Genomic DNA, 24,820 nt, shown 5'->3' with positions numbered 1-24,820 from the left:
ATAAGCCAATAAGCCTAGCAATAACTACTATAAGCCTAGCATTACCTACTGAAACCTCATGAAGGCAAGTAAAAAAAAAAAGTTGAAAAAGAATACACTCTGTGCATAAGAACTTAACTGAGTGAATGCATTTCAATACCCAGTATCAACACACTAAATGAAGACTACATGGGATTATAAGGGTAATAAAATTAAAGGTGTTCAAATTAGGAAATTTTCTATCTGAATTTCTAATTTAATTGAATTTCTATATGAATATTCAAGAAAAATGACCTTCGAATATCAAATACCAAATATCTTCCCATTTTGAAAAAAAGTAAAATAGAAGGTTGCACGAGTCAATTAGATAAAAAAAAAGGATTATTCATTACATTATTTGATAACACGTAATACTGCTCAGAACTGGACATCCAAATAATTGAACAGCTTGTACATCAGAAACAAATGAACGGTGACCACATTTGGTGTACCATGACAATGAGACTAATGAAACAAATCAACGAAACAAATCAGCACTTTGCACAGCACACATAAATTCTGTGTAGCAGCCACGTTTAAAAGTACTGGTACTATACAGCACCATATATAACTTTAAATGGACACAAACATGGCCAAATGAAAATTCCTAAACCGAAGCAACCAATCTCTTAAGCTGCTTAAAACTGTGTCATCCTTATTGAATGACTAGAAACTATTACTGTTTTGGAGAAGTGAGCTGTGCCGTGCATTCGCTGTGGAACTGGTGCCTTTGCACAGAGACCATCGCTCTCCTACAGCAGAATCATTCCAAACAGTCCTCACCTGCATTGGTTTTTCATCTTCTAGACTCCAAATAATGTTGTTATCCTGTATATTCAAACAGGACCGAATATCTGAGAATTTCAAATAGCTAATGCTTTAATCGAATACAAATCTAACAGCAAAGGCTATTCAAACTGCATTTAATGTTAGGAATATTTGTAACCCCTAAATAAAATACAAGCAATGACGTAAAAATAAATTAAGTTTATTTTTCCGAAAACCACATTCCTTTAGAACACATTTTACAGACTTTGCCACCAATGGAGGCTCCTTTTTTTCCACTAATAAATGAACCAGGAATGCAAGTGACTGATGTCCAATGATTCTGTTTTTTTTAATATCTTTGGACATATATAACAAATGTAACATATTAACAGTTGGCCTTGGTACATCTTGGTAAAATGTGTGCGTGCACGAATGCAAGCGTGTGCTTGCATTTGTTTTACCTTTATTTGTCTTTTTGACTGTACGTGCCATATGCAATTGTGTACTCACACCCCTGCTATAGTGCCTCACTTCTGCCAGTATAGACCTTTCCAATGACAGCTCCCTGGGCAACACTTTGATGCCCTCTTTGGAATGCTGTGAGCCTGTGTGAGCACCTGCTCAAAACAATGTGTACAGTCAGCACATGCTCTTTGTACCCACATGCAACAGTCCGGAAAGGGGTTTCTTTTACCCTGATCGAAAAGTCTACACCCTGTAAATGCATTTTTGAAATATTCACTATGCTCCACTTCAGCACTAACCTGGGGAGGAACATCATACACGCCTTCCATGCAGACTGTCTGTGTTGTAGGGGCCCTTTTGGGAGGCGTGTCATAGAATGGTGCAGGTGCATTGTTGGTTGGCACATCATAAAACTGTAGAAGGGTCATGCCATGGCCGGGAGGTGGAGGCACAGCACCAAGGTTTCCACGGGGACTTTGAGTTCTGCTGGGAGGTGCATCAATCACACGTCGAGAACTGCTAGTTGGGATGTCATACATTTCATGGCCCTGCTCCAAGCTGGATCTGTTGGATCCTGAACACAAGAGGAGAGCAGGAGAAGAAAATAAGCATGACTTTTGGAACAGTGAAACCCAATCAATGCACATGGCGGCACTCTTTTGTAGTATGGAAGACCTATCTCACGATGGACTAACAAAAAAAAGAGGCATTTCCCCTCATTTTGATGTCTGTTTGTGCTGAGGAAGGATGTTGCTGCACAAATGGCACAACGTCCCAAAGAAATGCAGAGGATATGAGAGGCACCATGGTAGAATGCTCTAGGTTTATTTGGAACAACTCAAGTTCTTTACTGCATACACAAGGCACAGTATGTGAATGCTCTGGCTTTTTGCAAGTGAAAGAACGCAGTCACAACATCCAGGAATCAAACCCATGAGCTTTTTGTACAGCAGCAGAATGCCATAGCCACTGTGTCAAGTATATAAAGTTGCTTGTCAGCCACTTAAACTAAAGAGAAATTGTAAATCAGTTTAGACTGATGAAATATACTTTAAAAAGTCTATTTTCATTCCTTCAGATGTCAATCACTAGTAGGGAAAAGGAAGACCAATCTTCTGTTTGTCGAATTTTGCACCAGTACCACAGTAGTGCTACACAAGCATGATGTCACGGGCTAGCTGCCAGAGCATGTGCAATCAAGTGAGCCGCCTATGAGCTGACCTGTGACGTCACCCTTCGTGCCACAGCAGCTGCTACAGCTGCGATGGTACTGCACGGCTGCTACCTGGGCCGGCACTATTGCAGGGAAGGACCAGCAGAAGTGGGTACTAAAGTATTTTTTCATATTTGGCCTGTTTCAACACAGAAAAAGTTATATAAACTTGCTAGGTAGAGTCTTCAGCTCATTTAGAGTGTAATGCATTCCTCTTTTACCAATAAACAATTATTTAGGCCAGAGGAGGTGCTGTCAAAATCCGTGACATCATAGGAAGCTGGTGCAGCCACTTCAAAGGGGCATTGCCACCAGTTCTTAGTTTTTACATATTTTCTGGCCTACCAAACCTCCACGTACAGTTAGAGCATCCTTTTCAATTTTCTATAAACATAACTCACTAACACAGCTTAACTTAGTGTTCCTCTTTGGTGTCCCTTTAAGAAAGTGAACACTTTGCAAGAAAAATATGCAACAGGAAAACGGGTTATAATATTGTTTGTTTAGTTCTTTCAAATGCATGGTGTACACTCTACGTCACTAGACATTATTCACATGAATGTAAAATTTTACTCTGATATGCAAGACAGTCTTTAAAATAAGCGCTACACAACCCATTGAAAATGGCAGGTCTTCCTTAGATATCACGTAGTGGCTAAGACATTCATGTGTCCAGGCACAGGCGTACGAAAGCTGCAGTTGCCCCACCTCCTTTCTTCACTACTAACATATTCCACCCCGCTTCTTTGCTTTTGTTTTGACCTCTCTCACATATTCCACATTCCTGTTCCCTTCCATCTACTGCTTTACCCTTGTATATAAAATTTTATATATGGACCACCACATATAAATAAAGTGCAAATAAAATGTGAGGCACTATACTGTTAAATAAAATTGTTCTGCCCAGTTGGTAAAGGGACTATACAGAGAAAAAAATAAGTTAGCTGCGTTATTTCATTACCCTTCAACAATACCCAAAAAAGCCACTCTTACCATGCCAGGCGGTTTGGTAAGCCAGAAAAGATGCAAAAACTAAATACAGGTGGCAGCGCCACACTGAAGTTCCAGCATCAGCTTGCCAGGACATAGTGAATTTTGATGGTGTCTGCTCAGGCCCAGTTAATTTTTTTTTTTTTCAGTAAAGATGACTACATTGCATTGTAAGACAAAGCTTGGTAAGACAAAGCTTGGCAAGACTCAGGAACGTTTGCTGAGCCCATAAAGGCCCAAATACTGCAAAAAATTTTGAAATCCATGACATCACACTGATGTACCAGCACTGAAGTTTCCGTGCAAAATTTTAAAAAAATTTAGCTTTGAACTAGTATTACCACAAGCTAAACAAAATATTGCTTTGAAAAAATACTTGCCCACACATGCTCAAAATTGTGCTTCTGTATGCAGCAATGGCTTGAAAGTCAGAAAGCTCAAAGATTATGCTCATACTCTGGAAAATGACTACTCCATACCAAAAGGTATGAATGGCAGGCCATTTAATGTATGCTAATGTATAAAAGAAAAATTTCACCATAATCAGCAAAGTCTACATGGTCGACGGCTGAATATAATTTATCAGTTGTTTCATATCACAAGCCCAATGTATCCTGGAATTTATGGGACAGACGGTGAAGCACGGGCTCCCAATTACTTAACTTCGACCGAAATATACAAAGCAAGGTGTTTGTGCAGCAGTGCTAATCAGTGCTGCATTCAATACCTGAAACTGCAGCAAATGCTAAATTCAGCAATAATGTTGCAAAGAAAACAGCAAATTTTGTTTGTAGTGCACAAAGATAAAAATAAATACCAAATTACAAGCATATTTAAATGCCAAATTACAAGTGAAAATAGGAGTGCTGTGCTTAATTTCACATTCACTCTACAAAATGTGCACTAAGAAATAGGAGGGAGTGACAAGAGAACGAGAGAAGGGGTCAGGGGAGGGGAAAGGGGGTGACACACTGATCAGCTGACTCGGGTGCCAGGAAGCTGAGTGACATCACTAAGTGGAAGTAATTCAAGAAGTTGGGTGGAAGAGCTCCAACCAAAAAGGTCAACGGTCACTTAACCAAGGATGGTATAAGATAACTTTCTTGGTTTGAAAAAGCACAAGGAAATTCGCCCATTGCTTTCCTTGGTTTGAACAGTCATTATCTACTTTTGTAGCTTCATGCTGCTCACATGATGACAAAGCGGCTCACCACAAAGCCACATATATGCCACAGAAAAAGAAGAGAGAGAGTGCAAACACTAGCACAAGGTCAGAAACATCATTCAATCACCTCAATCAGTGCTTGCCTCAGAGTTAACTGTGCAGGCAACTAGCGCAATACAAGAAGACAGACTCCCACCTGTTGCCAAGGCACCCACCCATGTTTCGTGAAAGCAATAAGGGAAATTCAAAACAGTCTTTCAGCTTTTTAATGTTTTCGTCAAACATGTGCCTTTTGAAACAACAGGGATTGCATGCATTGTGTTTGGTATTACAGCACTTTAAAGGATGTCAGCTGCTGCCAGCTGACAAGCAGTACTTGAGGCATGCAGGTGTTCACACATGGACTCCAAGGATTGCCAAGCATGCATCTACAAAGGGAGCTTGATGCACATATCACAATGGGCAAGGGGACGTACCACACAGACTGGACAAGGACAGCGATGTGTTCAAACTGGACTGACTGCTTGCTGGGGAGACTCCTGCAGAAGAAGAGCTTGTTGAGAGCAGAGACACGCCACTTGACCGGCCAGAGGTGGGGACATCATAATTGGCTGCCAGCACACAACGGGGAGTGCCACTGTCAAGTGGAACATCGTAGACAGAGCAGGGTGCTCCCTTGGTAACTCCTCGGGCAGGTGGTGGTGTGTCATAGGTCCCCACAAGCTCAGAGTTTGGCACATCGTAGTCAGTCTTCGGGCGAGGCACATCATAAGATTCAATGCCTGCATGACCAAACACAAAGAAATTGTGCTCATAATGGTGTGCAGACAACAGCAGAAAATATAAGATGCTTTCCCCACTACTCCATTAGTGTTAATGCTAATTATTTAAACCCTCGAATTTGTCAATAAATTCTCTTGCTACAGCCACATGACAAAATCGGTATTTACAAAAAAAAACTTTGCATCTACATAAATTTTTTATATATAGAACAAAACATATTTACCACTCCATGCTGCCAAATTAAGCGGAGGAGCTATTTTCAGAAGTAGCGTAACATATTGTCACATTGTAGTGTTGATAAGTGAACGGCTACCGTCAATTGAAGACAAAACAATGTATGTGTGATAATGTTCACAAAATTTTAATCCACTGCAGATACAGAAGCTATGCCAAGTTGCCAATCCAGGAATACATGTTCGCTCTATTACACATGATTAACCTTAAGGTACAGCGCACAAGCAGCAACCAACATGGCACAGCACAAACTGACAAGCAACACAGTGTTTATAGATCACATTCAGTGACTTTGGTGTTTCCGATTTCATCTGCTTCAGGATCTTGCCTCTGTAAACTTGCTTGAAGTATGTAGCCCACCTGCATCCTTTCACCATCGGAAGACTTCTACCGGAAGGTATTAGGGCCAACAAACAAAACTTTTTTGTAAACAGAATTTATTTTTCATAATACCTAATGCAACATTTGTAAAATCATAAAACAAGCCTAAATTCTTGAACTTTGCAAAATTCGGGATAGTTAGCAAGGATGCATCACGCGAACAATATGGGTTCAGCTCCCACCTGTGGCAAGTTTTCATTTTTTCGACCTTCATTTCTTTTTAATCTATTACTTCTACATTTCAATTAAAAAAAAACTTAATTTCCATGTAACTTTCCCTGGCTTCATTGTCTGTTTGGTTCATGTGGTTGTCACTAACACAAAAATCTAGCACCTAGCTCGATTTTCCCTTATTCTTGTTGCTCAGTTACTATTCTGCAATTTGTCAGGATATGAGAGTGGAAACACTGAAAATGAATGCCACATCTAACTGTGCGTGCAATACCATACACCCAGAAATCATACTGAAGTAAATGAACAAAACGTTGAAATAGTCTATGGGTCAAAATGCTTTATTGGTGAGAAACGTTCCATTGGCCCCGCAAGGTAAATGCCTGAGAGCCAGTAGAAAGTTGGCTTCCATAATGATCTGTTCACAAGAGGCATGATTCCAAAGCAACACTTACCAGCTGTAGTAGATGAAGGAAACTCTAAGCGAGCATTAACAGATGGCCGAGGCAAATCATATGATAAGCTGGAAGGACGTGGTTCGTCATAAGCCATGTTCGGTAACATGCGCACTGACTTCCTTCCCTCTTGAGCTGCTGCGAGGTGAAAGAAAAAATAAAAATACAGTAAGCACAAACGGGATGTGTTACAATGCATGCATAGTGACTGCTCACATAACTGATAATATGAGAACTGCACAACAAATATGATAACATTCTTGGAGAACCATGAGAAATACTCCAACTTATCTGCACTGTTTCCTGACACAGTGCCAAGCCATCAAAACAAATTTTTCTCATTTGTCTACAAGCTCCTCTATTTCAATAGCGGAGAATTCTGGTGGCGGGTGTCTGGCTTATTTTGTAATTAACAATTTGTAAAGTTCTGTAAAGTCAGTTTTTCTGAAAAGCTTCTTTTCAAGCTAATTTATGGTAAGAAGATGTCATCCCTCCTTTTCTTATCCATATCACTTCGATGCTCTAACATCATGAAGCTATTGCAACTTGCTCAGTCCTGCATTCTTGTGTCCTAACCACAGACATACTTTCTACTTTCGCTTTTAGTACTTTTAAGATCATGGTGGCAATGCCATATTCAGTTCTTTCAATTCAATTCTTTATTCAATATCATCATCATGAAGATTTTGATTGTTGAAGCTGATTTCTTTTTTTCTACAAGTTCAACTAGGAGCAGTCACTGCCTCTTTTGAAAGCTGTAAAAGGGTGGGGCTCTTGAGGGCCAAACCTTGCCACTTCAAATGAGTATTTACAGATCAGTTCTCAAAAAAGAAAACAAGAACTGCAATAGAAAGCACTGAAAATTATACTATAGTATTTATAACTTCCTCCTGAATTATCCTTATTTGAGGTGAATACATCTGCAGATGCAAGTTTTTAGTTTCTACAAGGCTTTGCAGAGTAGCATACTTACAAAATTTTACTAGTTGTCACTGCCTGATTAATTCCTAAGCTATTCCTAAAGGATTAAAATCACATTGATGCCTAGCTGATATTAAAGGGCAAACGTAGCTGCACGATTCAATTATTTGATAATTTACCAGCCAGCTGGCAACACCTGATTATTCTACCTGCCTTCTCTCTCTCTAGCTAGCATGTAGTAGTAATCTACATTTACAGTTTGTCCCCCCCATTTCAAGAAACCTCCATGCACAATACCCTTGTACTAGTCCCAACACACTACTGTCATAACCTACACTGCCTACACACTCACATTCGTTTGCAGACCATTATGCGGATCATTCTCAATTCTTATTCATTCTCACTCTCAGTGCAGTGTGTATGTGGTTCCTCCCTTATGTCCTGTCTTGAAGCGCTGTGCTTTCTCTGATAACGAACCAACTAACCCGTCAGCCAATCCTTGCAAGAATCCATGAGATTCACAAAAGAATTCACACCAGTGAAATATACTAGTGAAGCTACAGGTTGTTCTCCGAACAGAATGATGAATGTCAGTGAGCTCTGAACCTCTACTTGCCATGAATTTCCTGACCCCACAGTGTGTCTGCGCCAAAGTCAACTGATCTCATAGCATTTTGAATATTTTGGTATGGACACGTGGCACCCCCTTTGTACATGAACATGTGCACAATATTGCAAAGAAAGAGGGAAAGCTACGAGAAGTGCAGAGAGGTCACAGTATGCAAGGTGAGTGGGAAAGGATGGATAAAGGCCAACTTTTTTAATTGACGTGCCAAGTTCAAGCCTTCAGCCTTAACCTTAGTGCACTAAGCTATGACAAGTGGCAATGACAAGTGTTAACAACTAGATGTCAGACTACAAAAAGCAGAGTTGCATACAGTGGCCGCTGTAGTTTTTAACAAATCTTCACTGCGCAAGACATTTTATAATTGGTCTAGAAATGTTGCAAACAATGTGTGTGCCCAGCTGAATTTTTTTATTGTGTTTCATTTTTTGCCGACTGTACAAAAAGTCGCAGCTTTATATCTTGTGCAATACTAATGTTTTTACTCTATTGGTGTCTGAAGCTTCTCTTTCTATTCACATTAACATATTTCCAATACTATACATCTTTTACCATAAATAATACTAGCTGTCAAAAAAGAAGTCATGGAGTTGTGTTTCCTAATATGTTGTCCCACTACACCCTCCAATTTTCCAAATGAACAGCTGCAGGTAGCTTTCGTCCTCCAAAAAGCGACATGAATGTCAAAAGCATGCCTACCATATTTTCCGGAGTACAAGTCGCATCCTTGTATAAGTCACACCCCCTTAAGTACAGCCACTTTTGCAGAAAAGTTCTTAATATGTGTCGCACCTTTGTATAAGCCACGCGTACTTCATGCATTGCGGGTTCGCATGCACATATCCTCGTGAAATGCCATACTTACTCAATTCTGACATGCTCAACTGCTACGCACTGCTGACCTACTGGAAATCAGTGGTGCTGACCCAACAGAGCTAGGGGCAATATTGGGTGAGCGTCTACCTCTTAGAACATTCGATTGCACTCTCGTTATCTCTCGTGATGGGCTAGCGCCGCGCTTTCGACAGCAGTTGTGAACACGGCAAGGCAAGAGCGCAAATTGAACATTGCCTACTCAGTGACATGGGAGCCAACACAAACATTGGGAAAGTGAGATGCTTGCGTGATCTCACACCACCACCAAAATAATAGAGAAAAGACCAAAACTGTGCAGTGTTTCAATGCATACGACCTATTTCACGTTGTGTGCGCATACATAGGCACCTAGAACGCAAGCTTGCACACGCAGGCAAGCACACATGCTCCGAGTGCTGCCATGTAACACCTGCTATCTTCAGTAAGTTGCACAAGTTGCAACGTTGTACAAAACACCAACAAAAATTTAAGAAAGAAAAACATGTCTTATACATTGGGAAACATGGCAGGTGCATTGCACAAATATCACAATAGCAGCTAAAAAAAGATTATGTCTTCCACATAGAGAAACTATGTTTATCATGTATGTTTTCAAATATGTGCACACTGAAATATATGTTTCCACAAAAGGGATTTATTTCACTGCACAACAATTTTCAGCTTTAGAAGAGACTAAAAAATAATGATGCTACAGGGTACAGTTTTCTAAATGTCTGTTGAATTGATGTCAATTAGAGGTGCATGTGTGTGTGTTTTCACTGCAGTTTAAGTTTGGCTCCAAAATGGTGACAAACATCTTAACTTAGCTTCTGTTCCCAGTTCAGGCAAGGTAGCTCAATACTAATTATTGATTACTTTTGGTTGTAGTCAAGCAAGTTGATGAAAATTAAGCCATTTGGCTTATATTTATTGGACATGTTTAGAGACTGATATCTACAGAAAGCATGGGTCAGGTAAATGCCAAATGCAGCCTCAATCTTTTCTTCACTGAAAAGTCCCACAACTACACAACAGTGAGCTCAGCCACAGAATATCATTTATCTGGAACAATGCTAAGTCATGTGAAGTTTGCACATGGGTGTAAAAAAAAAAAACGTGTACCCAGACCCATACTCTATATCTACAATGTCTGCATAATATGTGAGTAGAATTTTACAGTACTAATTGTGGTATGGCATCATGCAGTGACAATTTGTATTTGCAGAAGTATAACTGATGTTTTTATTTTATTTTTTATTTTTTATTTTATTTTTTTTTTCTTGTGATTGTCATTTGGTGAAAGCACCTAGCTCATCTAATATACGGATTGCACAAGCCACGTTTTATGAATGTGGCAGGTTCAGCCACCAACCAACTGAGCTATGCAGAAGAGCCAACCTCCCAATTGTCTAGGAAGCCTGCAGATGTATGCGCAGGAGCAGATGCGTCTGATGATGACTCTGATGAACAATAGAAAAAGCAACTGATGGACCGCACTCTCCTCAATCCTTCTTACCACTTCATTATCTGATTCTTCAGGAGTCCCTGAGCAATTCGTTCATGTAAATATGGTTTTTGTATTTACTTGCGTTCATCACAAATAGCATAAAGTGGCTATTTAATTGCTATTAAAGAATAGCATGCCACTGCAGCTCAGACCATTCAGTTTATATTTTCTTATCCTTGGCTCATATGTCACACTTTTGCTGGGTCATTTGTTTACAGCCAACCTGCATTACAGCTACAGTTGTAACACTAATAACAATAAAAAAACTATTTCTCTTCCAAGCAATATCCCTTCTCTTTTAGCATTAGCACTGTGCACTAGTAAGATAATAAAGATAGCATAATTATTAGAAACTACATAGCAAAAAATTTGTGAACTCACCTGGAACTATGGTGTCTATGTGAACATGGCCTGAGGGCCTTGGAAGCGTGGAATGAGCAGGAGTATCATACTCTTCAGTAACTTTGGCACCTACTGGGACATCATACAGATACACATCTCCAACTTTACTTGGTGTAACAACCTGCACACAGAAAGGAAAAAAAAAAAGAGAGAAAAAAAGTGAACCATATCAAACAACGGAGTAGCAGCAATACTAGGCTACAAATGTAAGAAACCAAATGCCTAGATTTCCATGCCGCCAGCACAAGGCTAGCAAATGAAATAATACATAATCACAATGCATCACGGTGATGAATGAATCTGAGAAACTGTGTTAAAGCCATGCACATAGCCCATTTAGCCTAAATAGCACAGTGGCTACTGCCACATTGATGGGTGTCTGTCTCTGCATGTGCGTGTGTAAGAGAGAGAGGGGAAGGAGGAAGGAAGTGTGGGAGGGAAGGGGTATTAAGCACAAATACAATTGAATTGAGTTTTCATGTCGTGCTGTATGCTTGCAGAATTTCCTTCAGATGGATGTACAGTAGACTCTTTTTAAACAGACCCTCAAGGGACCAGGGAAATTGGTTCCATTTACTGAGAGACAAAGCTGAATAAAATTGCATGAATACAAAACCAACCAACCATGAGGGCTGTGTTCCGTTTAGGAGACAGTTCCGGTTAAGTGATTTCCATTTATCGAGATTCCACTGTACAATTACTTTTCTCCAATGCCCTTCACATTTGTAGGTTCTCCCTCACTGGAAAATAGGCTAACCACTATAGAGGGAGCATGATATGCAGGCACTATGTGCTATGAAAAAAAAAAATAAGGAAAACTGGGAATACCTGCTTAATCTGGAAACTGCAGATCATAAACAAAAAACACATTACAACACTGGTGTAGCTAGGAGGAGGGGGGAAAGAGCTCTCCCCATTTTCCACTGAACAGAAAGTTTCAGGAGGTCGGCTTCAAAAGAGCGACATGGATGAAAGGGAAAGCTGGAATGTGAAAGCAAGGCGAGGGCAAGTGACGGTCCGAAAGGAGAGAGGAAGGTGGGTGTCATGGTGGCAATCCCGTCTCCTATGCACAGAACATTATGGCCCCACTCATGGCACACCTCTATCTCATTCTGCATCTTGTTAACCATAACTGCAGAGGGGGATCAGCGCTAAAAATTCCACACACAGATAAAGATGGGACGAGCGCATGCATAAAACTTGGAGGCATTGTTTTGTTGCTCCCCACCAGGCCTTTGTGTTGTCGAAGAGCTTCTAATTTCTGGTACTTAACCGAATCGTCAACCAATATTGCGATTTGTTTGTCTAGGAAACACATACCAAGAACCCCCCCCCCCCAACCTTTTTTTTTCTTCTTTTTCTTTGCATTGTCTCAGACTTTCAATATGCTATTAACTTGAAAAGAGCTTGCTGTTAGGCTAGTTTGTACACACTGTTAAGAATGAAAATAGGGCAAAAGACGGGACAAGAAAGAAAGACCTACAGAACACTGATCTGTGCACGGCAAAATATGTCAAGGATGGGGCTGCTGGGCCAGGGAAGCTAAGAGACCGCCACAACAAACAGGCGAGAGGGCAGGTAGGTGAATGGCCTCGAAGTGCACGCAGAAACAGAAATATAGGAATGTTAAGAGCCGCCGTGCCATTCAAACACCCGGTGTATATTTAAGAGTGCAACAGTGACTAACGAAAAAGAATTTTAAGAAGGGGAGTAGGGTAATGGATATGAGGGGGGGGGGGGCAGATGCGCATAAAAGGCATCAAGAATGAAGTTGGCAAATAATTATGGACATAGGAAGAGCATCTCTTCACTGCCCGATCGCTCAACACTGGACGGCTGTGGCCAATTGCCTAGCTGAGGTTCACCTACCCCATCGGAACACGTGCTGCTTGCTGCAGAGAACCTATCCTATCTAAACACCTCGGGAAATTTTCAGAATAGACGGGTGTCAGTGGACACAATATTTTACTATCTCTCTAAGCTACTGGCCCTTATTTTACTGCGAACTAGAGATGCCGTAATTTTCACAAAGGCCTCTAAACAGGAGGCAGCCCTGCTTTGGACTGTCTTCCTCGTCAATGCCCGAGTGTAATCAAATAACAGTATGCCTCGTGTGATGAATACAATACCATGATTGCAGGTTACTTCCAAACATCTCTTCAAACAAGTCGGACAGCAGGTCACCGAAAGTGCGTGAAAGTTGCATCATATGGTACTATCGAAGTTCAAGCTGAAAGCCTCGCTTCTGTATTTTTAAATCTAGGTTAATATAGCATGCCCACAACACCGAAAGCACCATTAAGTGATAGGTCACTTGCAAAATAGTGCCATGCTCTTCCGTATGTAGCCGTGGCCGTACCACTCACTAGAAAATCTGTCTGGAAAACATGGTTATCTCCACTGTAACCTGGGCTGCAACAAGTCTGGCCTGCCAACAAAAAGACACACGATAGTGCATTGTCTTGTTGTTGTTTGGCCCCATTTATAGCACTGTTCGTTTTTCCAAGTCATCTTGCAGCTAGGGCATTGACATACATTAGATAAATGCATCAATTCGTGAAGTAAATTTTAGTTTTTTTTAATGTCATTTTTAAATATAGCATAAGGATGACAGCATAATTTCATGTGAAGTGGCTGCACAGCTTAGAAATGAAAAACTTTTGTCAGAAGCCGGCAAAGTGTTGTTTCGGCAATGCAAAAACACACATCCTCATTGTTGAAGCAGTCTTGTTAGTGGAGAACCCCCCCTTCACCCCCCCCCCCCCCGCCCGAATAAATTTCTGGCTGCGGCACTGTATTACGGCAGAGGCTGCGGAAATGACCCATTGGTGATTGCACTGACATAGAAACATTCTGGGCTACCAACAACATTGCAAGCCTAGAACGCAATCATGTGTTGCTTCAGGCAGGATTTCTTAGGACAAAGCACTGGGGTTCTTTTTCCGTGGCAGCTGCAGCAACAATGTACTGTTTCTTTTCTTCCCTTCCATCACCTCATTTAACCTCATCGCTGGTCCTAGAAGGTCTTGTGCAATGCGCCACGAACTGGAGCAAGTGCCATGTAGCCACTGCTGCTAAAAATCACAGCACAGTTGGCTGAAGTACTGATCTTTAGGGGGGAAGCTCCCACATTCAATGCAAGTAGTGGTGCCTTCTTTTTTATATTTCACTTTATAAATGTCATGACATCGCGATGACTATCCTTGATGCATATAGGACACATCGGCTGGACAACTTTGCCTCAGACTGCAGCATTAACAGCTAGCTGTTCGCAAATGCGCATCATGATGATCATTTGTAATCGCAGACACCCGTTCGTGGACGGTACAAATCTTGGAATGTCGTGATGCATTCTCAAAGTGTTATTAGCTATTCAGGAACATATTAACATTGGATTTGTCACTGTAGAAGGTGTAAAAATGACATATTCAAGCTGTAAGACAAAAATTGTGAACAAAAATGACAGTAAGCACATGCAAGTCATCAGTTAAGCAAGGCTGTCCTCGATCAGCACTGATTTTTACATTGTCTAAAGCTTCTGCGCCAAAAAAACGATAGATTAACAAGTGAAAGATATCAAGCACCAGATTTGAAAAGCTGAAGTACAATGAAACTTCGTCAAGTTGTACCTGGCAGGAGAATGAAGAAAACATGCACTAATCGGTGGTATAGCTTACCAGAAGACTGTCTATGCACCTACTTAACCACTGAAATTGAAAAGAGAGGTTTTACAAAAAAAAGCACCAATAAAAGCCATTTTCACACAGCGACAGAACTCCAGCTGTCATTACAGCCTGCCACGTAGCTTTGCAGTGATGACTGCAGCCTTCAATATCATTCAATGCAAGAAGCAATTTCTCAAATACTCTTGTTTCAGTGGAAAATGACGACATAATACCCTGCACCCATGCAGCTTCCACAAACAAATTAATGTCAGGCAGGGATCATCTTCTGCATTCTCACTGGCACTGTCATTATCTATGCCACTCATGTCACAGAAAAATTGTGATAAAACAAGGCAACAATGCCATCCTTCAATACATCTGCAGATTTATTGATCATAATCTGGCAAAATTTCCCAAGACATTCAAGTTTCAACTTAAAACCCATGACACTATGGCAATTGTTGAGTGGGACCCGCAAGGCAATAGGAAGAAATAACTTCCTATATTCTCCACAATATGATAACGTTTCTTCATGCTTCTAGTAATATGGCAGTGGTGCGGCTTTACTTTTGAGATGTCATTTCCACTTAAGAAATTTTATTTTTAAGGCTCCTAGGTAAATTCTAGAGCCCCTGCACTACATGGTTCCTGTAGGGAGCCAAACATGCGCAAAGATCTACCAACTTGCGACCACTGGACCCAAGGAAAAAGATGATGACGTCATAACAATGACCACAGGAAACTCTATGAACATAACAATGGTGACATCAATTTCGCTTGATACTCTGGATCATTATACACGATGCCTTGGTGTTGCCTCTGACATGTCGGTTTCTCTGCAGTGCAATGGAGCCTGTTTTAACTGCATGACGGTATGCAGAAAACATTTGCGCAACTCACAGGAACACTAGTAAAGTCGCAAATTTTCTGCATGGCTATCACTTAGCCCTGTGTTGGGTACATCAATCATAACTATGAACGATGCTTGTAGTTAAGAGAATAATGATAGTGCCTGATAAATGTCCCAACTTCTCCATCGTACGAGAACTCTGGCCACAACTAAACAGTACAACCTCCACCACACAGCTCGGGCGGTTAGAGAGACAGAGTAGATTTCTGTTAATTCGACTCCGGTTAATTTAATTATTCGATTAATTTGATCTCAATTGAAGTTCCCAACCGGTGCCCATGCATTTCTATAGGCCCAAACTTTTGTTATTTCGATCTTAAAATTGGCCTTCCCCGGATAATTTGAACTTGAAGAGCCAGGACACACACGCCTTACCCTTATGGTGACCCCAACAGTCACCACTTTATTGGCAATGTCTGTTTCGGCAGAGATTAGGGGTCAGTGAATGCGTTGAATATACGTCATCTCCCGTCAAAATGGCCTATTATCGGCCTGCCTTAGGAAGGTTTTCGAGCAATAACCGTAGCTCACTATGTCTGATTACGGTATTCATGCGATTTTAACGCGCCCCCCCCCTTTTTTTTTCCCCAAGAATGTTGGGCCGAAAATAGCCTGCCCGGTGCAATCGGATACGAAACCAAAACTACCCTTGTGACGTTCGTATGCTTGGGGCGTTCGTATGCTTTACCGCATAGCACAAGTATACCGCGGCGAAGCTAAAAAATCCGCCACCATTGTTCAACACAATTTTCTTGATAGAAAATCGGGTGAGCGTTAGATTTCTGCTTTGTTCAGGAGTTGTAATGTAATTGTTACGTTAGTTTTCTACTTCAGAAATATAGAAAGTGGGTGCGTATCAGATTCTGGCAAATACTGCCAAATGAATCGGTGGTGTGTTCTGACATTTTTCAAGCAAAGCTCGTATTAGCTCCCAAGTATCGGTGGCGGTCTGGTCCCGCAAAAACCCAGTTGCTCCCAGAGCAAAGGGGCTGCAAGAAAGGGCAGTTCAATTAGTTGACAGCTGCACCAGTGCCGAGCATTAGTCATTAGCAAGGATTCCAGCTGCATAGAGGCACACGCTCACGCCATACACACAACCAATCAGAGCCGTTTCACTTCTGCCGGGGAGAGGGAAAGGGCATAGAGTTTCTCACTATAACACCTAGAGGGAAATATTGCGCCACTGTCTGTGGGAGTTTTCTAAGGGCGTTGCGTCGTCATGGGAATGATAGTACATGTGTCTGCGAGGCTTTTGTTGACTGGTGTTGTAGGAGGCTTCGTCTAAAACGTGGATATGGCTGCACAAATAACGCATTCTTAAAGTAAAATCTTCCTAAAAGTTTTCATTCACCCTTATTACATCTTCAAATGAAGTGTACTCCCCTACAATGCATAACCAAGCGAAGAAAAGCGAGAACAGACGACAAACTGTTCCAAAGCGAGCGCAAATCTTGTCATCTGTCCTCCAACTTTGGTTCCAGGCTTGCGTTTAGAAGCTCGGTGTTGTTTAAAATCTGAAGTACAATTGAGTTAAAGATTAATGAATGGGCTAGTAAAAAAAAATTATGGGGGTTTTATGTGCCAAAACCACTTTCTGATTATGAGGCACACCGTAGTGGGGGACTCTGGAAATTTGGACCACCTGGGGTTCTTTAACGTACACCTAAATCTAAGTACACTGGCATTTTCACATTTTGCCCCCATCGAAATGTGGCCACCACGGCCGAATGGACTAGTGAAAGACTATAGATTCAGGTGCACATCAAAAAATTACAAATGAAGCAGTAGACTGAGACCTGTGACTTTGAAGTGCAACAGGCTCAGAGAAAAATCTGCTTGGAAACATGAACGAGAAATATGAAGGAAAATAGAAGGGCGGCTAGTGTATTTAGGCGTTTATAAAAAAAAAAAAAGGTGGACTCACAGTGGAGAAAAGAAGTTAAACAGTAAGTATTATGCTAATGCCGTGTACAAAGGAAGAGAATATACTGCCAAGCATAAAGTCAGATGCAAAATCGTTTTACTCTGTCGGTGCAATAGAGAAGAAGCCAGGTATGAAATTATATTAAAAAACAAATAATGATATCAAAAGGGGAAACTTATGTAATTGAAAGAGGTGTGCACTACTGTTCGATGCCAGATCCTGGGTGCCTGAGAAGGTGGAGTCATTGAAATTTTGCTGATGACTGTCACATACATAGTGTGTAGAAATAGCACAGAAACCATTACACATTTACAGGGTGTTTCAGCGAACACTCCCAAAATTTTTTAAAGGTTGCCTGTCGCAGATAGCTCAATTCTAGTTTATGAGCCAGTCTACTCAAAGCGGCGGACACTACTTGCACAAAAAATTGATATGCAAAATCAACTAATTACCTTTTAGCTAATTGTCTTAAGAGCCATATTTCAATTTATTAATTCTAGCAGTCAACTTCACAAGGCGGATCCACTTGGAACGAATTCTCAGGACGACGCCAGTTTCGAGATATAAATTCCCTAACTTTGCGGAGAAATACATTGGCGTTCCAGTTACTTGTGTGCTTCAGTGCACGAAGTGCAACAAATTAACTGGAACGCCAATGCATTTCTCCGCAAAGTTAGGGAATTTATACATCGAAACTGGTGTCGTCCTGAGAATTCGTTCCAAGTGGATCCGCCTTGTGAAGTTGACTGCTAGAATTAATAAATTGAAATATGGCTCATAAGATAACTAGCTGAAAGTTAATTAGTTGATTTTGCACATCAACTTTTGTGCAAGTAGTGTCCGCAGCTTCGAGTAGACCAGCTCATGAAATTATGACATCTGCCACAGGCAACTTTTAAAGATTTTTGAAAGTGCTCGCTGAAACACCCTGTATGCTTTGTTAGTAGGTCGTAGTATCCACCCACGGATGAATGATGACGTATAGTCACCTGCCGGTGGACAATATAAGAAAAGTGGATAATCATCGGGGGAGAATAGCAAAAGACGGCTGGGTTGCGTATTGGTGGCGCAAAGGTATGGAATGCACACAATGAAAAGAACAACGAATCTTGAGTGCCGAATGCAAATGCTGAACAAACATTAATATAACGAGCTTCGTGACACAAGGTCCCAAGCCGCTTCAAAGAAAAATGCCGATAACATCTATCCATCCAATCCGCCCTCTCGGTGACGCACCTTGTTGGGGTCCACCCGCCACGAGCGGCGTCGTGCGTGGCGCTGACCGGGCCCCGGGTAGGTGCCCGCGGGCGGCGCTGGGGGCACGGCGGCCGCGAGGTCGGGGGGCCCCGCCGCGTAACCCAAGCCGGTCGGGTCGTACATGCCGGGCATGAGGCGCAGCCGGTTGCCCGGGGCCAAGCCCTGGCGGCCTCGGAGCGCGCAGAGCCACCAGCCCTCCAGGTCACCCGGGTTCTGCTCCAGCACCGTGAGCACGTCATTCTTGCGGAAGGCCAACTCCTCCGGAGACTCGGCGATGTTGTCGTACAGCGCCCGCGCCAGGCAGTTCTGCGTCGGAGTTGATAGAAAAAGCTTGTCTCCAGAGGGGCCGTTGCACGCGCCCGCACAGCCGAATAAAGAAAGAATATATATATATATATATATATATATATATATATATATATATATATATATATATATATATATATATATATATATTTTTTTTAGCAATTCTTGTTGTAAATGACGCTGAAGGAGGCCGTGACCAGTCACGAAATGACTGCCAAGCTGATGATGGGAAAACGAGATTCCGTTCCGTTTCCAGACATACGTAATTCCACGGCCGGAGTGCCATCTAAACAAAGGCGTGAAACGTCCATCGAAATGACCGTCATCCGAGGAGTTAATAAACGGTTCCAGACATGAAAAACGCTGACGCTGCTAATTGCCAAATAGTGATAAAATCTGGCCAAACCCTAAACTGCCGCCGAAGAGCGCAACCAATGCGCAACTGCAACTCCCACGCCCTTAATCACGTTTGAGGTGCGATCGAGGGGATCGCTGCTTGCCAATTTTCATAAAGTTCACTTACTAACTCGAGAAGAAAGGGGGTTAACTGAGGGGCCCGATTTTTATTAGTCATAAGAAGCCAATAAATACTGACGCCAAAGACAACATAGGGGGAATTACTTGTGCTTAATAAATGAAATAAAGAAACAATAAATTAATGGCAATCAAAGTGGATGAAAAAAACAACTTGCCGCAGGTGGGGAATGATCCCACAACCTTCGCATTTTTCATCCACTTTGATTTCCATTAATTTATCGTTTCTTTATTTCATTTATTAAGCACAAGTAATTTCCCCTATGTTGTCCTTGGTGTCAGTGTTTGTTGGCTTCTTATGATGTGACTTACTACCTCGAGTCATTTCAAGATGTAAGTTTCGTCCAAGCTTCTCCGATAAAAGCAATCCCCAAGGAAATTACTTATTCTTCAGGTACATCTTCCCTATATGTCTAAAGGAATTTCCAACTCGCTTCGTCACAACCTCCGAATTGCGGTTACAAGCACACGTTTCTAGCTTAAACAGTGGTCCCATGTAGACGGTCAAGTAATGCGCGGGATTCGTATCGGAACGTGCACTGTTGTAGGCCTTCTCGAAGCCACCATAGGTGACAGCGGCAAGGGGCCACGCGCAACGCGGCATGAGTCGTCTTGTAGCCATCAGAGCCCATCGACTGACAGCAAATGAGGCTCCACAACACAAAGGCGCAAGCAGCAACACCTTGCGGTATGCTTTCATTATTTCTAAGCACACAGTCCAGCAAAATAACACATAACCTTTGTTCGCATACTCCCCGGGCTTTTATGTGGCTAGCTGGCTGCATTTCTCGCCGGATAGGTTCAGCAAGGGATTTAGCACAAGCACTCGCTCAGCGAAAAGAAAGCTACGTGTCCGACGGAAGGAGTGCAAAGAAGGACCAGCAAAGAAGCCCGATGCGCTACCCATAAGACCACAGGCGTCTTTCGTGGCATTTATTAGAAGGCACAAATTACTTATGCGAGTAACAATTAAACAGACAAGCAAACTAATGAGTATTCCACTTGCACGGCAACGCAGACACTTGCAAAGAACCCCAAAGTTCCTCCTATTCATCATCCAGGCATGCTGCTCATGGCAATGGCCAAGCTTTACAAGAAACACTAAAACGTTGGTAAGGATCATAGATGCCTCAAAAATATAAAGCATCACTCTGGATGAAATGTCCTTCAGTTGGGCGACCATTCGATTCAAATGAGTTGCTGATGAAATCATATGTTCGGCGTTTCGCTCCAAGATACATTTGCGTGTCTCCCACAGGCTATGCACCCGATAAGTAAAAACATGTATCAAATGGACATCGCCTCAGCTAGTTGGCACCAAATATCGCACAGAATGTAGATTTGGATGAAAGTCCTTTTGAAGAGTTAGCTGAAATGTATCCCAAAATCAAATGGCATTCCTAGAACCGGGCCGCTTTCGGAATCAGTCCAGTTAACATAGTACGCAACCTGAGGGATCGGCCCAGGTTGGGAGCAGAACGGATACGCTCGGCAATGCGTGTTGTGCAACAACTTATACACGGCAAAGTACACACAGACCCACGTTTCCTACGAAGTTCACGTATGTACAGTCACTCGTTTCGCCGACACGGCTGCGCGCTGCGCTGGACTGCGAGGTGAAGATGAGCAGGAACCGCACAAAAATACGACGCTTCAACTAGACAGGGACAGAGACAAGATCATTACGGCACAAAAATATGTAGGCTTCGCTTACATTGACAATTATGTTCGATAGCCTCGGCTTGATTCCCCCCCCCCCCCTAATTTCCTCACTTCTTCTAGTTTCCCTCGGCTATTTGAGAAAAATTATATGACTGAAGGAGGAGCAAACTCAACGGGTATGCCCTTTGATGAGCTGCAAAAATAAAAAAAATTTCGAACTCGGAAAAAAAAAAAGAAGACTGCGGTAGCTGAGTGGCTATGGCGTCGAACTGCTGAGCACGAGGTCGCGGGTTCGATCCCAGCCGCATTACGATGCGGGAAGAATACAAAAACACGCTCGTGCAGCGTGTTTTTTGGCACGTAAAAACCCAGAATTTAATAAAGTGGCTTACAACTCTGACCATCACCTTCCCAGTCCTGCACTCTTCCTCAGTGCTCCCTACGCGTAAGTGTTTGTGGTATAGAAATGTAATGTTTCCTTAGGTAAACACACAATACATTTGTTTTTCTTTTCTTTTTTGAGCTACGCATTTAACGTAGTCGTTTTCATGACATCACTAACTATCTGTGTCTTCCCGTCTCTTCCACGATTTTCCGATAATTCCAGGCTTCCTCCTCCCCCCCCCCCCCCCCCCCCAAAAAAAAAAAGGTCGCTGAAAGCCTGCTAAGATAGTCGCGGGTCTCCCAGACCATGCGCATACGCAGACATTCCGTTCATTCAGGCCCCTAGGCGGCAGCAACAAGAGCAGTTTCGCGGGCGGCTGGCCTTTCATCTCTCTCGCGAAGAGGGCCGAGCCCCGAGCGACCGCGCCCCTACAGCCACCCCGCCCAATCGCACCGGGATGGCCGGACGCTGGCGCACCCCCTCGCGTCGTCCGCGTGTGGCCAGTTGTCAGCGCCTTTGCACCTTTTGTGCGCTTTCTGTGCGAGCCAGAACGAAGAGGAACCCGACGAAAGCCGCGTTCGCAAAGTGTGCATCGTCCTTCCTGTTAGACCGCGCTGAAAGGTCCCGGTTAAGCTTTATTCATAAAGGATGGCTCATTAGCCTAAAGGGATAAGGAAGGGCTCGAGGGTAGGCCGTCCAGAAGCGCTACATCGGGGGCAACGTGTCTATACTCCCCTCTCTTAAATGCTACGTGATGCCACGTTTTTACATGGAGCGAATATGTTTTTGCGAACTTCCCCGCTTCGCGTGCCCTCTAGTGGCTTCCACATCAACGGCGCCTGTCCCCTTTGCTTGTGACGAAAAATAACGCTAACGAATAACCTGTCACAGAAAGGGTAGAGGTCGATACGACGGATGTCGTACACTGCGTCGTTCTTGTTTCCTTAGCACTGTTCTCAGGGGCTCCGGAACCAGGGGGTTTGACCATGACGTACGTCTCTCATCAATCCGCGGTCAAACCAGCTTTCTTACCCATTCTGCATGGCTGTGATGCCTGCGAATTTCGCTGTAGCTGGATATCATTCCGAATGCTATCTTAAACTTTCTCGTTCGTCAAGCCACACATCCATATGAGCATCCTCGTTGCAGCTGCTCGGATAATTTAAACCTATTTGTAGGATATGCTTGTCGGTTCCAGCAGCGGCTCTCGATAAGTATGCCAACTAGAGACTTGTACGGGAAAAAAAAAGGCGGGGGGGGGGGGGTGAAAGAATAAACTACAGCGTCGATTCCCCGTCGTCGTATTGCTCGGTGCCGAAGTTTCAGGGAATCGCGCGCGGCCAGAGCTCCAACGATGCAAAGCGACTATCTACTGAGAAGCGTCTATATTTTCACTGACACTTGTCCTCCTCCAGTGAGCCGACTGTTTAAGAAAAAAGTACGAATCGGGCAAACATAGCACGATAGCAGCCAAGCTGCCAAGGGCACACCGGTGGTGATCGATGGCGGTGTCGCGGCCGGCTGGATCGACCAGTTTGCAATCTCGCGAGCTGCCCTTGTAAGTCGCCGCGGCTGCAGTCACCAAGCGCGCCGCGTCGACGTTCGCGCTCGGCAGGTTCGCCACATAAAGGGACATTCAAGAGCAAACTTTTTTTCAGCGCTCTAAGTGGCACTTGGCCGGCGGAGAAAGTTGGCTTCCTCCATGGCGTGGACAAGATTAGCCTCGCCCTCCATAACGATTTAACGCGGCTCTCGTTTAAGAGAATGCAGACGCGCTGAATCTGCGTAAAGAAAGGCAAAAAAGTGAGACAGCATTGTTGCATAAAACATTTTACTTCCAAACAGATCTTTCTCTCGCTCTCTCTTTTAAACTGACTCGTCATCCCGGCCCTGCGAAAGTTGATGTCCGGCGAAGCTGTTGGAAACCACCACTACAACTACTGAGGGGAGTACGCAATTCTTTATTGCTATAGAGTAATGGTAGTAATGGTAATTTAGAATAATGGTAGTAATGGGAGTAACTGTAATTTTGGCAGCACGCAGCCGCTGGTCGTATTGCCGTTTTCTTTTGCCCCTTTGACGCTGCTCGTATTCACGCTGCTCCTCGGGAGTCCTAACTATGCGTTGCACACTCATGGCGGTGCTACAACAACGAAATCAGTTGCTAGGCTGGTTCTTTTATATACGAAAGGCTAGAGACGCCATTCCCCACGTCGCACCTGCCGCCACCGCGGCAGCTTGAGCAACAGTAATCTATACCGGACCCGCCGTGGTTGCTTATAGTGGCTATGGTGTTGGGCTGCTAAGCACGAGGTCGCGGGATCGAATCCCGGCCGCGGCGGCTGCATTTCGATGGGGGCGAAATGGGAAAACGTTAGATCTAGGTGCACTTTTAAAAACCTAGCTCAGGTCGTCCACATCCCGGGAGCGCAATATGGCGCGCCTCATAATCGGATCGTGGTTCTGGCACGTGAAATCCCATATTTTAATTTTAATCTTTACCGAGAAACGTATGCGGGGAGCACTACGTGCTCCGCATTGTTATAGGGAGCGCCTTGTCATCAATTATGAGGTTCGAATGCTTGTTTTGTGCTTGTTCTTTATTGAAATGAATGCCGTTCTGTATGTTGCATGCGTGGTTCCAAAGAATGCAGGCACTTTTCGCTTCACTATGCTGAGTGCTTGAAGCCTCTGCCTTACGGGGGTACGAGCCACAGATCCTGCCCTGCACTGCCGCCGGGATCGGCTCACATTTTCGCTAACCGACGCTGAAACGAAAAATGCCGACCACAGAGCTGTAATATAACATGCAGCTCTTTTAACGTCGTGTTTGCAATTCTACCGCGATCATCGAAAGCATGCCGCCCCACAGGCACTATTTCGCGCAGAGAATACCGCTCAAAACGATCGTGAACCACAAAAGCTGAAGGCGCGCTGACGTAGGGCACGGAGGGCACGGGCTTTAAAGGCGAGGGGGAGGCATCAAGTTAAGGCTCTGAATGGAACAGGAGCTCATTCAGCAAGAGGTCAAAAAAAGATTTTAAAAAAACATGGCTCCGTTTTAAAAATGCATGGGCGCCCTCTGAGAAACGTATACCCGTTTTCCGCGCGCGCTTGTCGTATATGTGCATCAGCTCACTGAAGTTCCGCAACATTGTTATTTTATCCCCGCACGTCTGCAAAACAAGCTAGGCTAAACAGCCATAAATCTTTCAGAAGACACA

At 43.2% G+C, this 24,820-nt stretch overlaps 1 protein-coding gene across 4 annotated transcripts in view; it reads right to left on the bottom strand.

The window, feature by feature from the left end:
• The window catches only part of p130CAS (Serine_rich_CAS and FAT-like_CAS_C domain-containing protein p130CAS), a 105,893-nt gene that overhangs the window by 6,357 nt on the left and 74,716 nt on the right, over positions 1-24,820 (bottom strand). For 2 of the 4 annotated variants that reach the window (XM_075673524.1, XM_075673527.1), the window contains exons 2-6: positions 18,689-19,015; positions 10,933-11,074; positions 6,644-6,781; positions 5,096-5,401; positions 1,551-1,825 (exon numbers count right to left, since the gene is read on the bottom strand). In XM_075673524.1, the coding sequence (XP_075529639.1) occupies positions 1,551-1,825; positions 5,096-5,401; positions 6,644-6,781; positions 10,933-11,074; positions 18,689-19,015 (1,188 nt within the window). The remainder of the gene's footprint in view (positions 1-1,550; positions 1,826-5,095; positions 5,402-6,643; positions 6,782-10,932; positions 11,075-18,688; positions 19,016-24,820) is intronic. The other 2 variants (XM_075673525.1, XM_075673526.1) reach the window with 2 other exon arrangements.

The sequence above is a fragment of the Dermacentor variabilis genome, chromosome 1 (assembly GCF_050947875.1).
Source record: "Dermacentor variabilis isolate Ectoservices chromosome 1, ASM5094787v1, whole genome shotgun sequence".
NCBI lineage: Eukaryota > Metazoa > Arthropoda > Arachnida > Ixodida > Ixodidae > Dermacentor > Dermacentor variabilis.
Note: the sequence above shows the minus strand (reverse complement) of the source record. Positions and strands in the feature narration are given on the sequence as shown.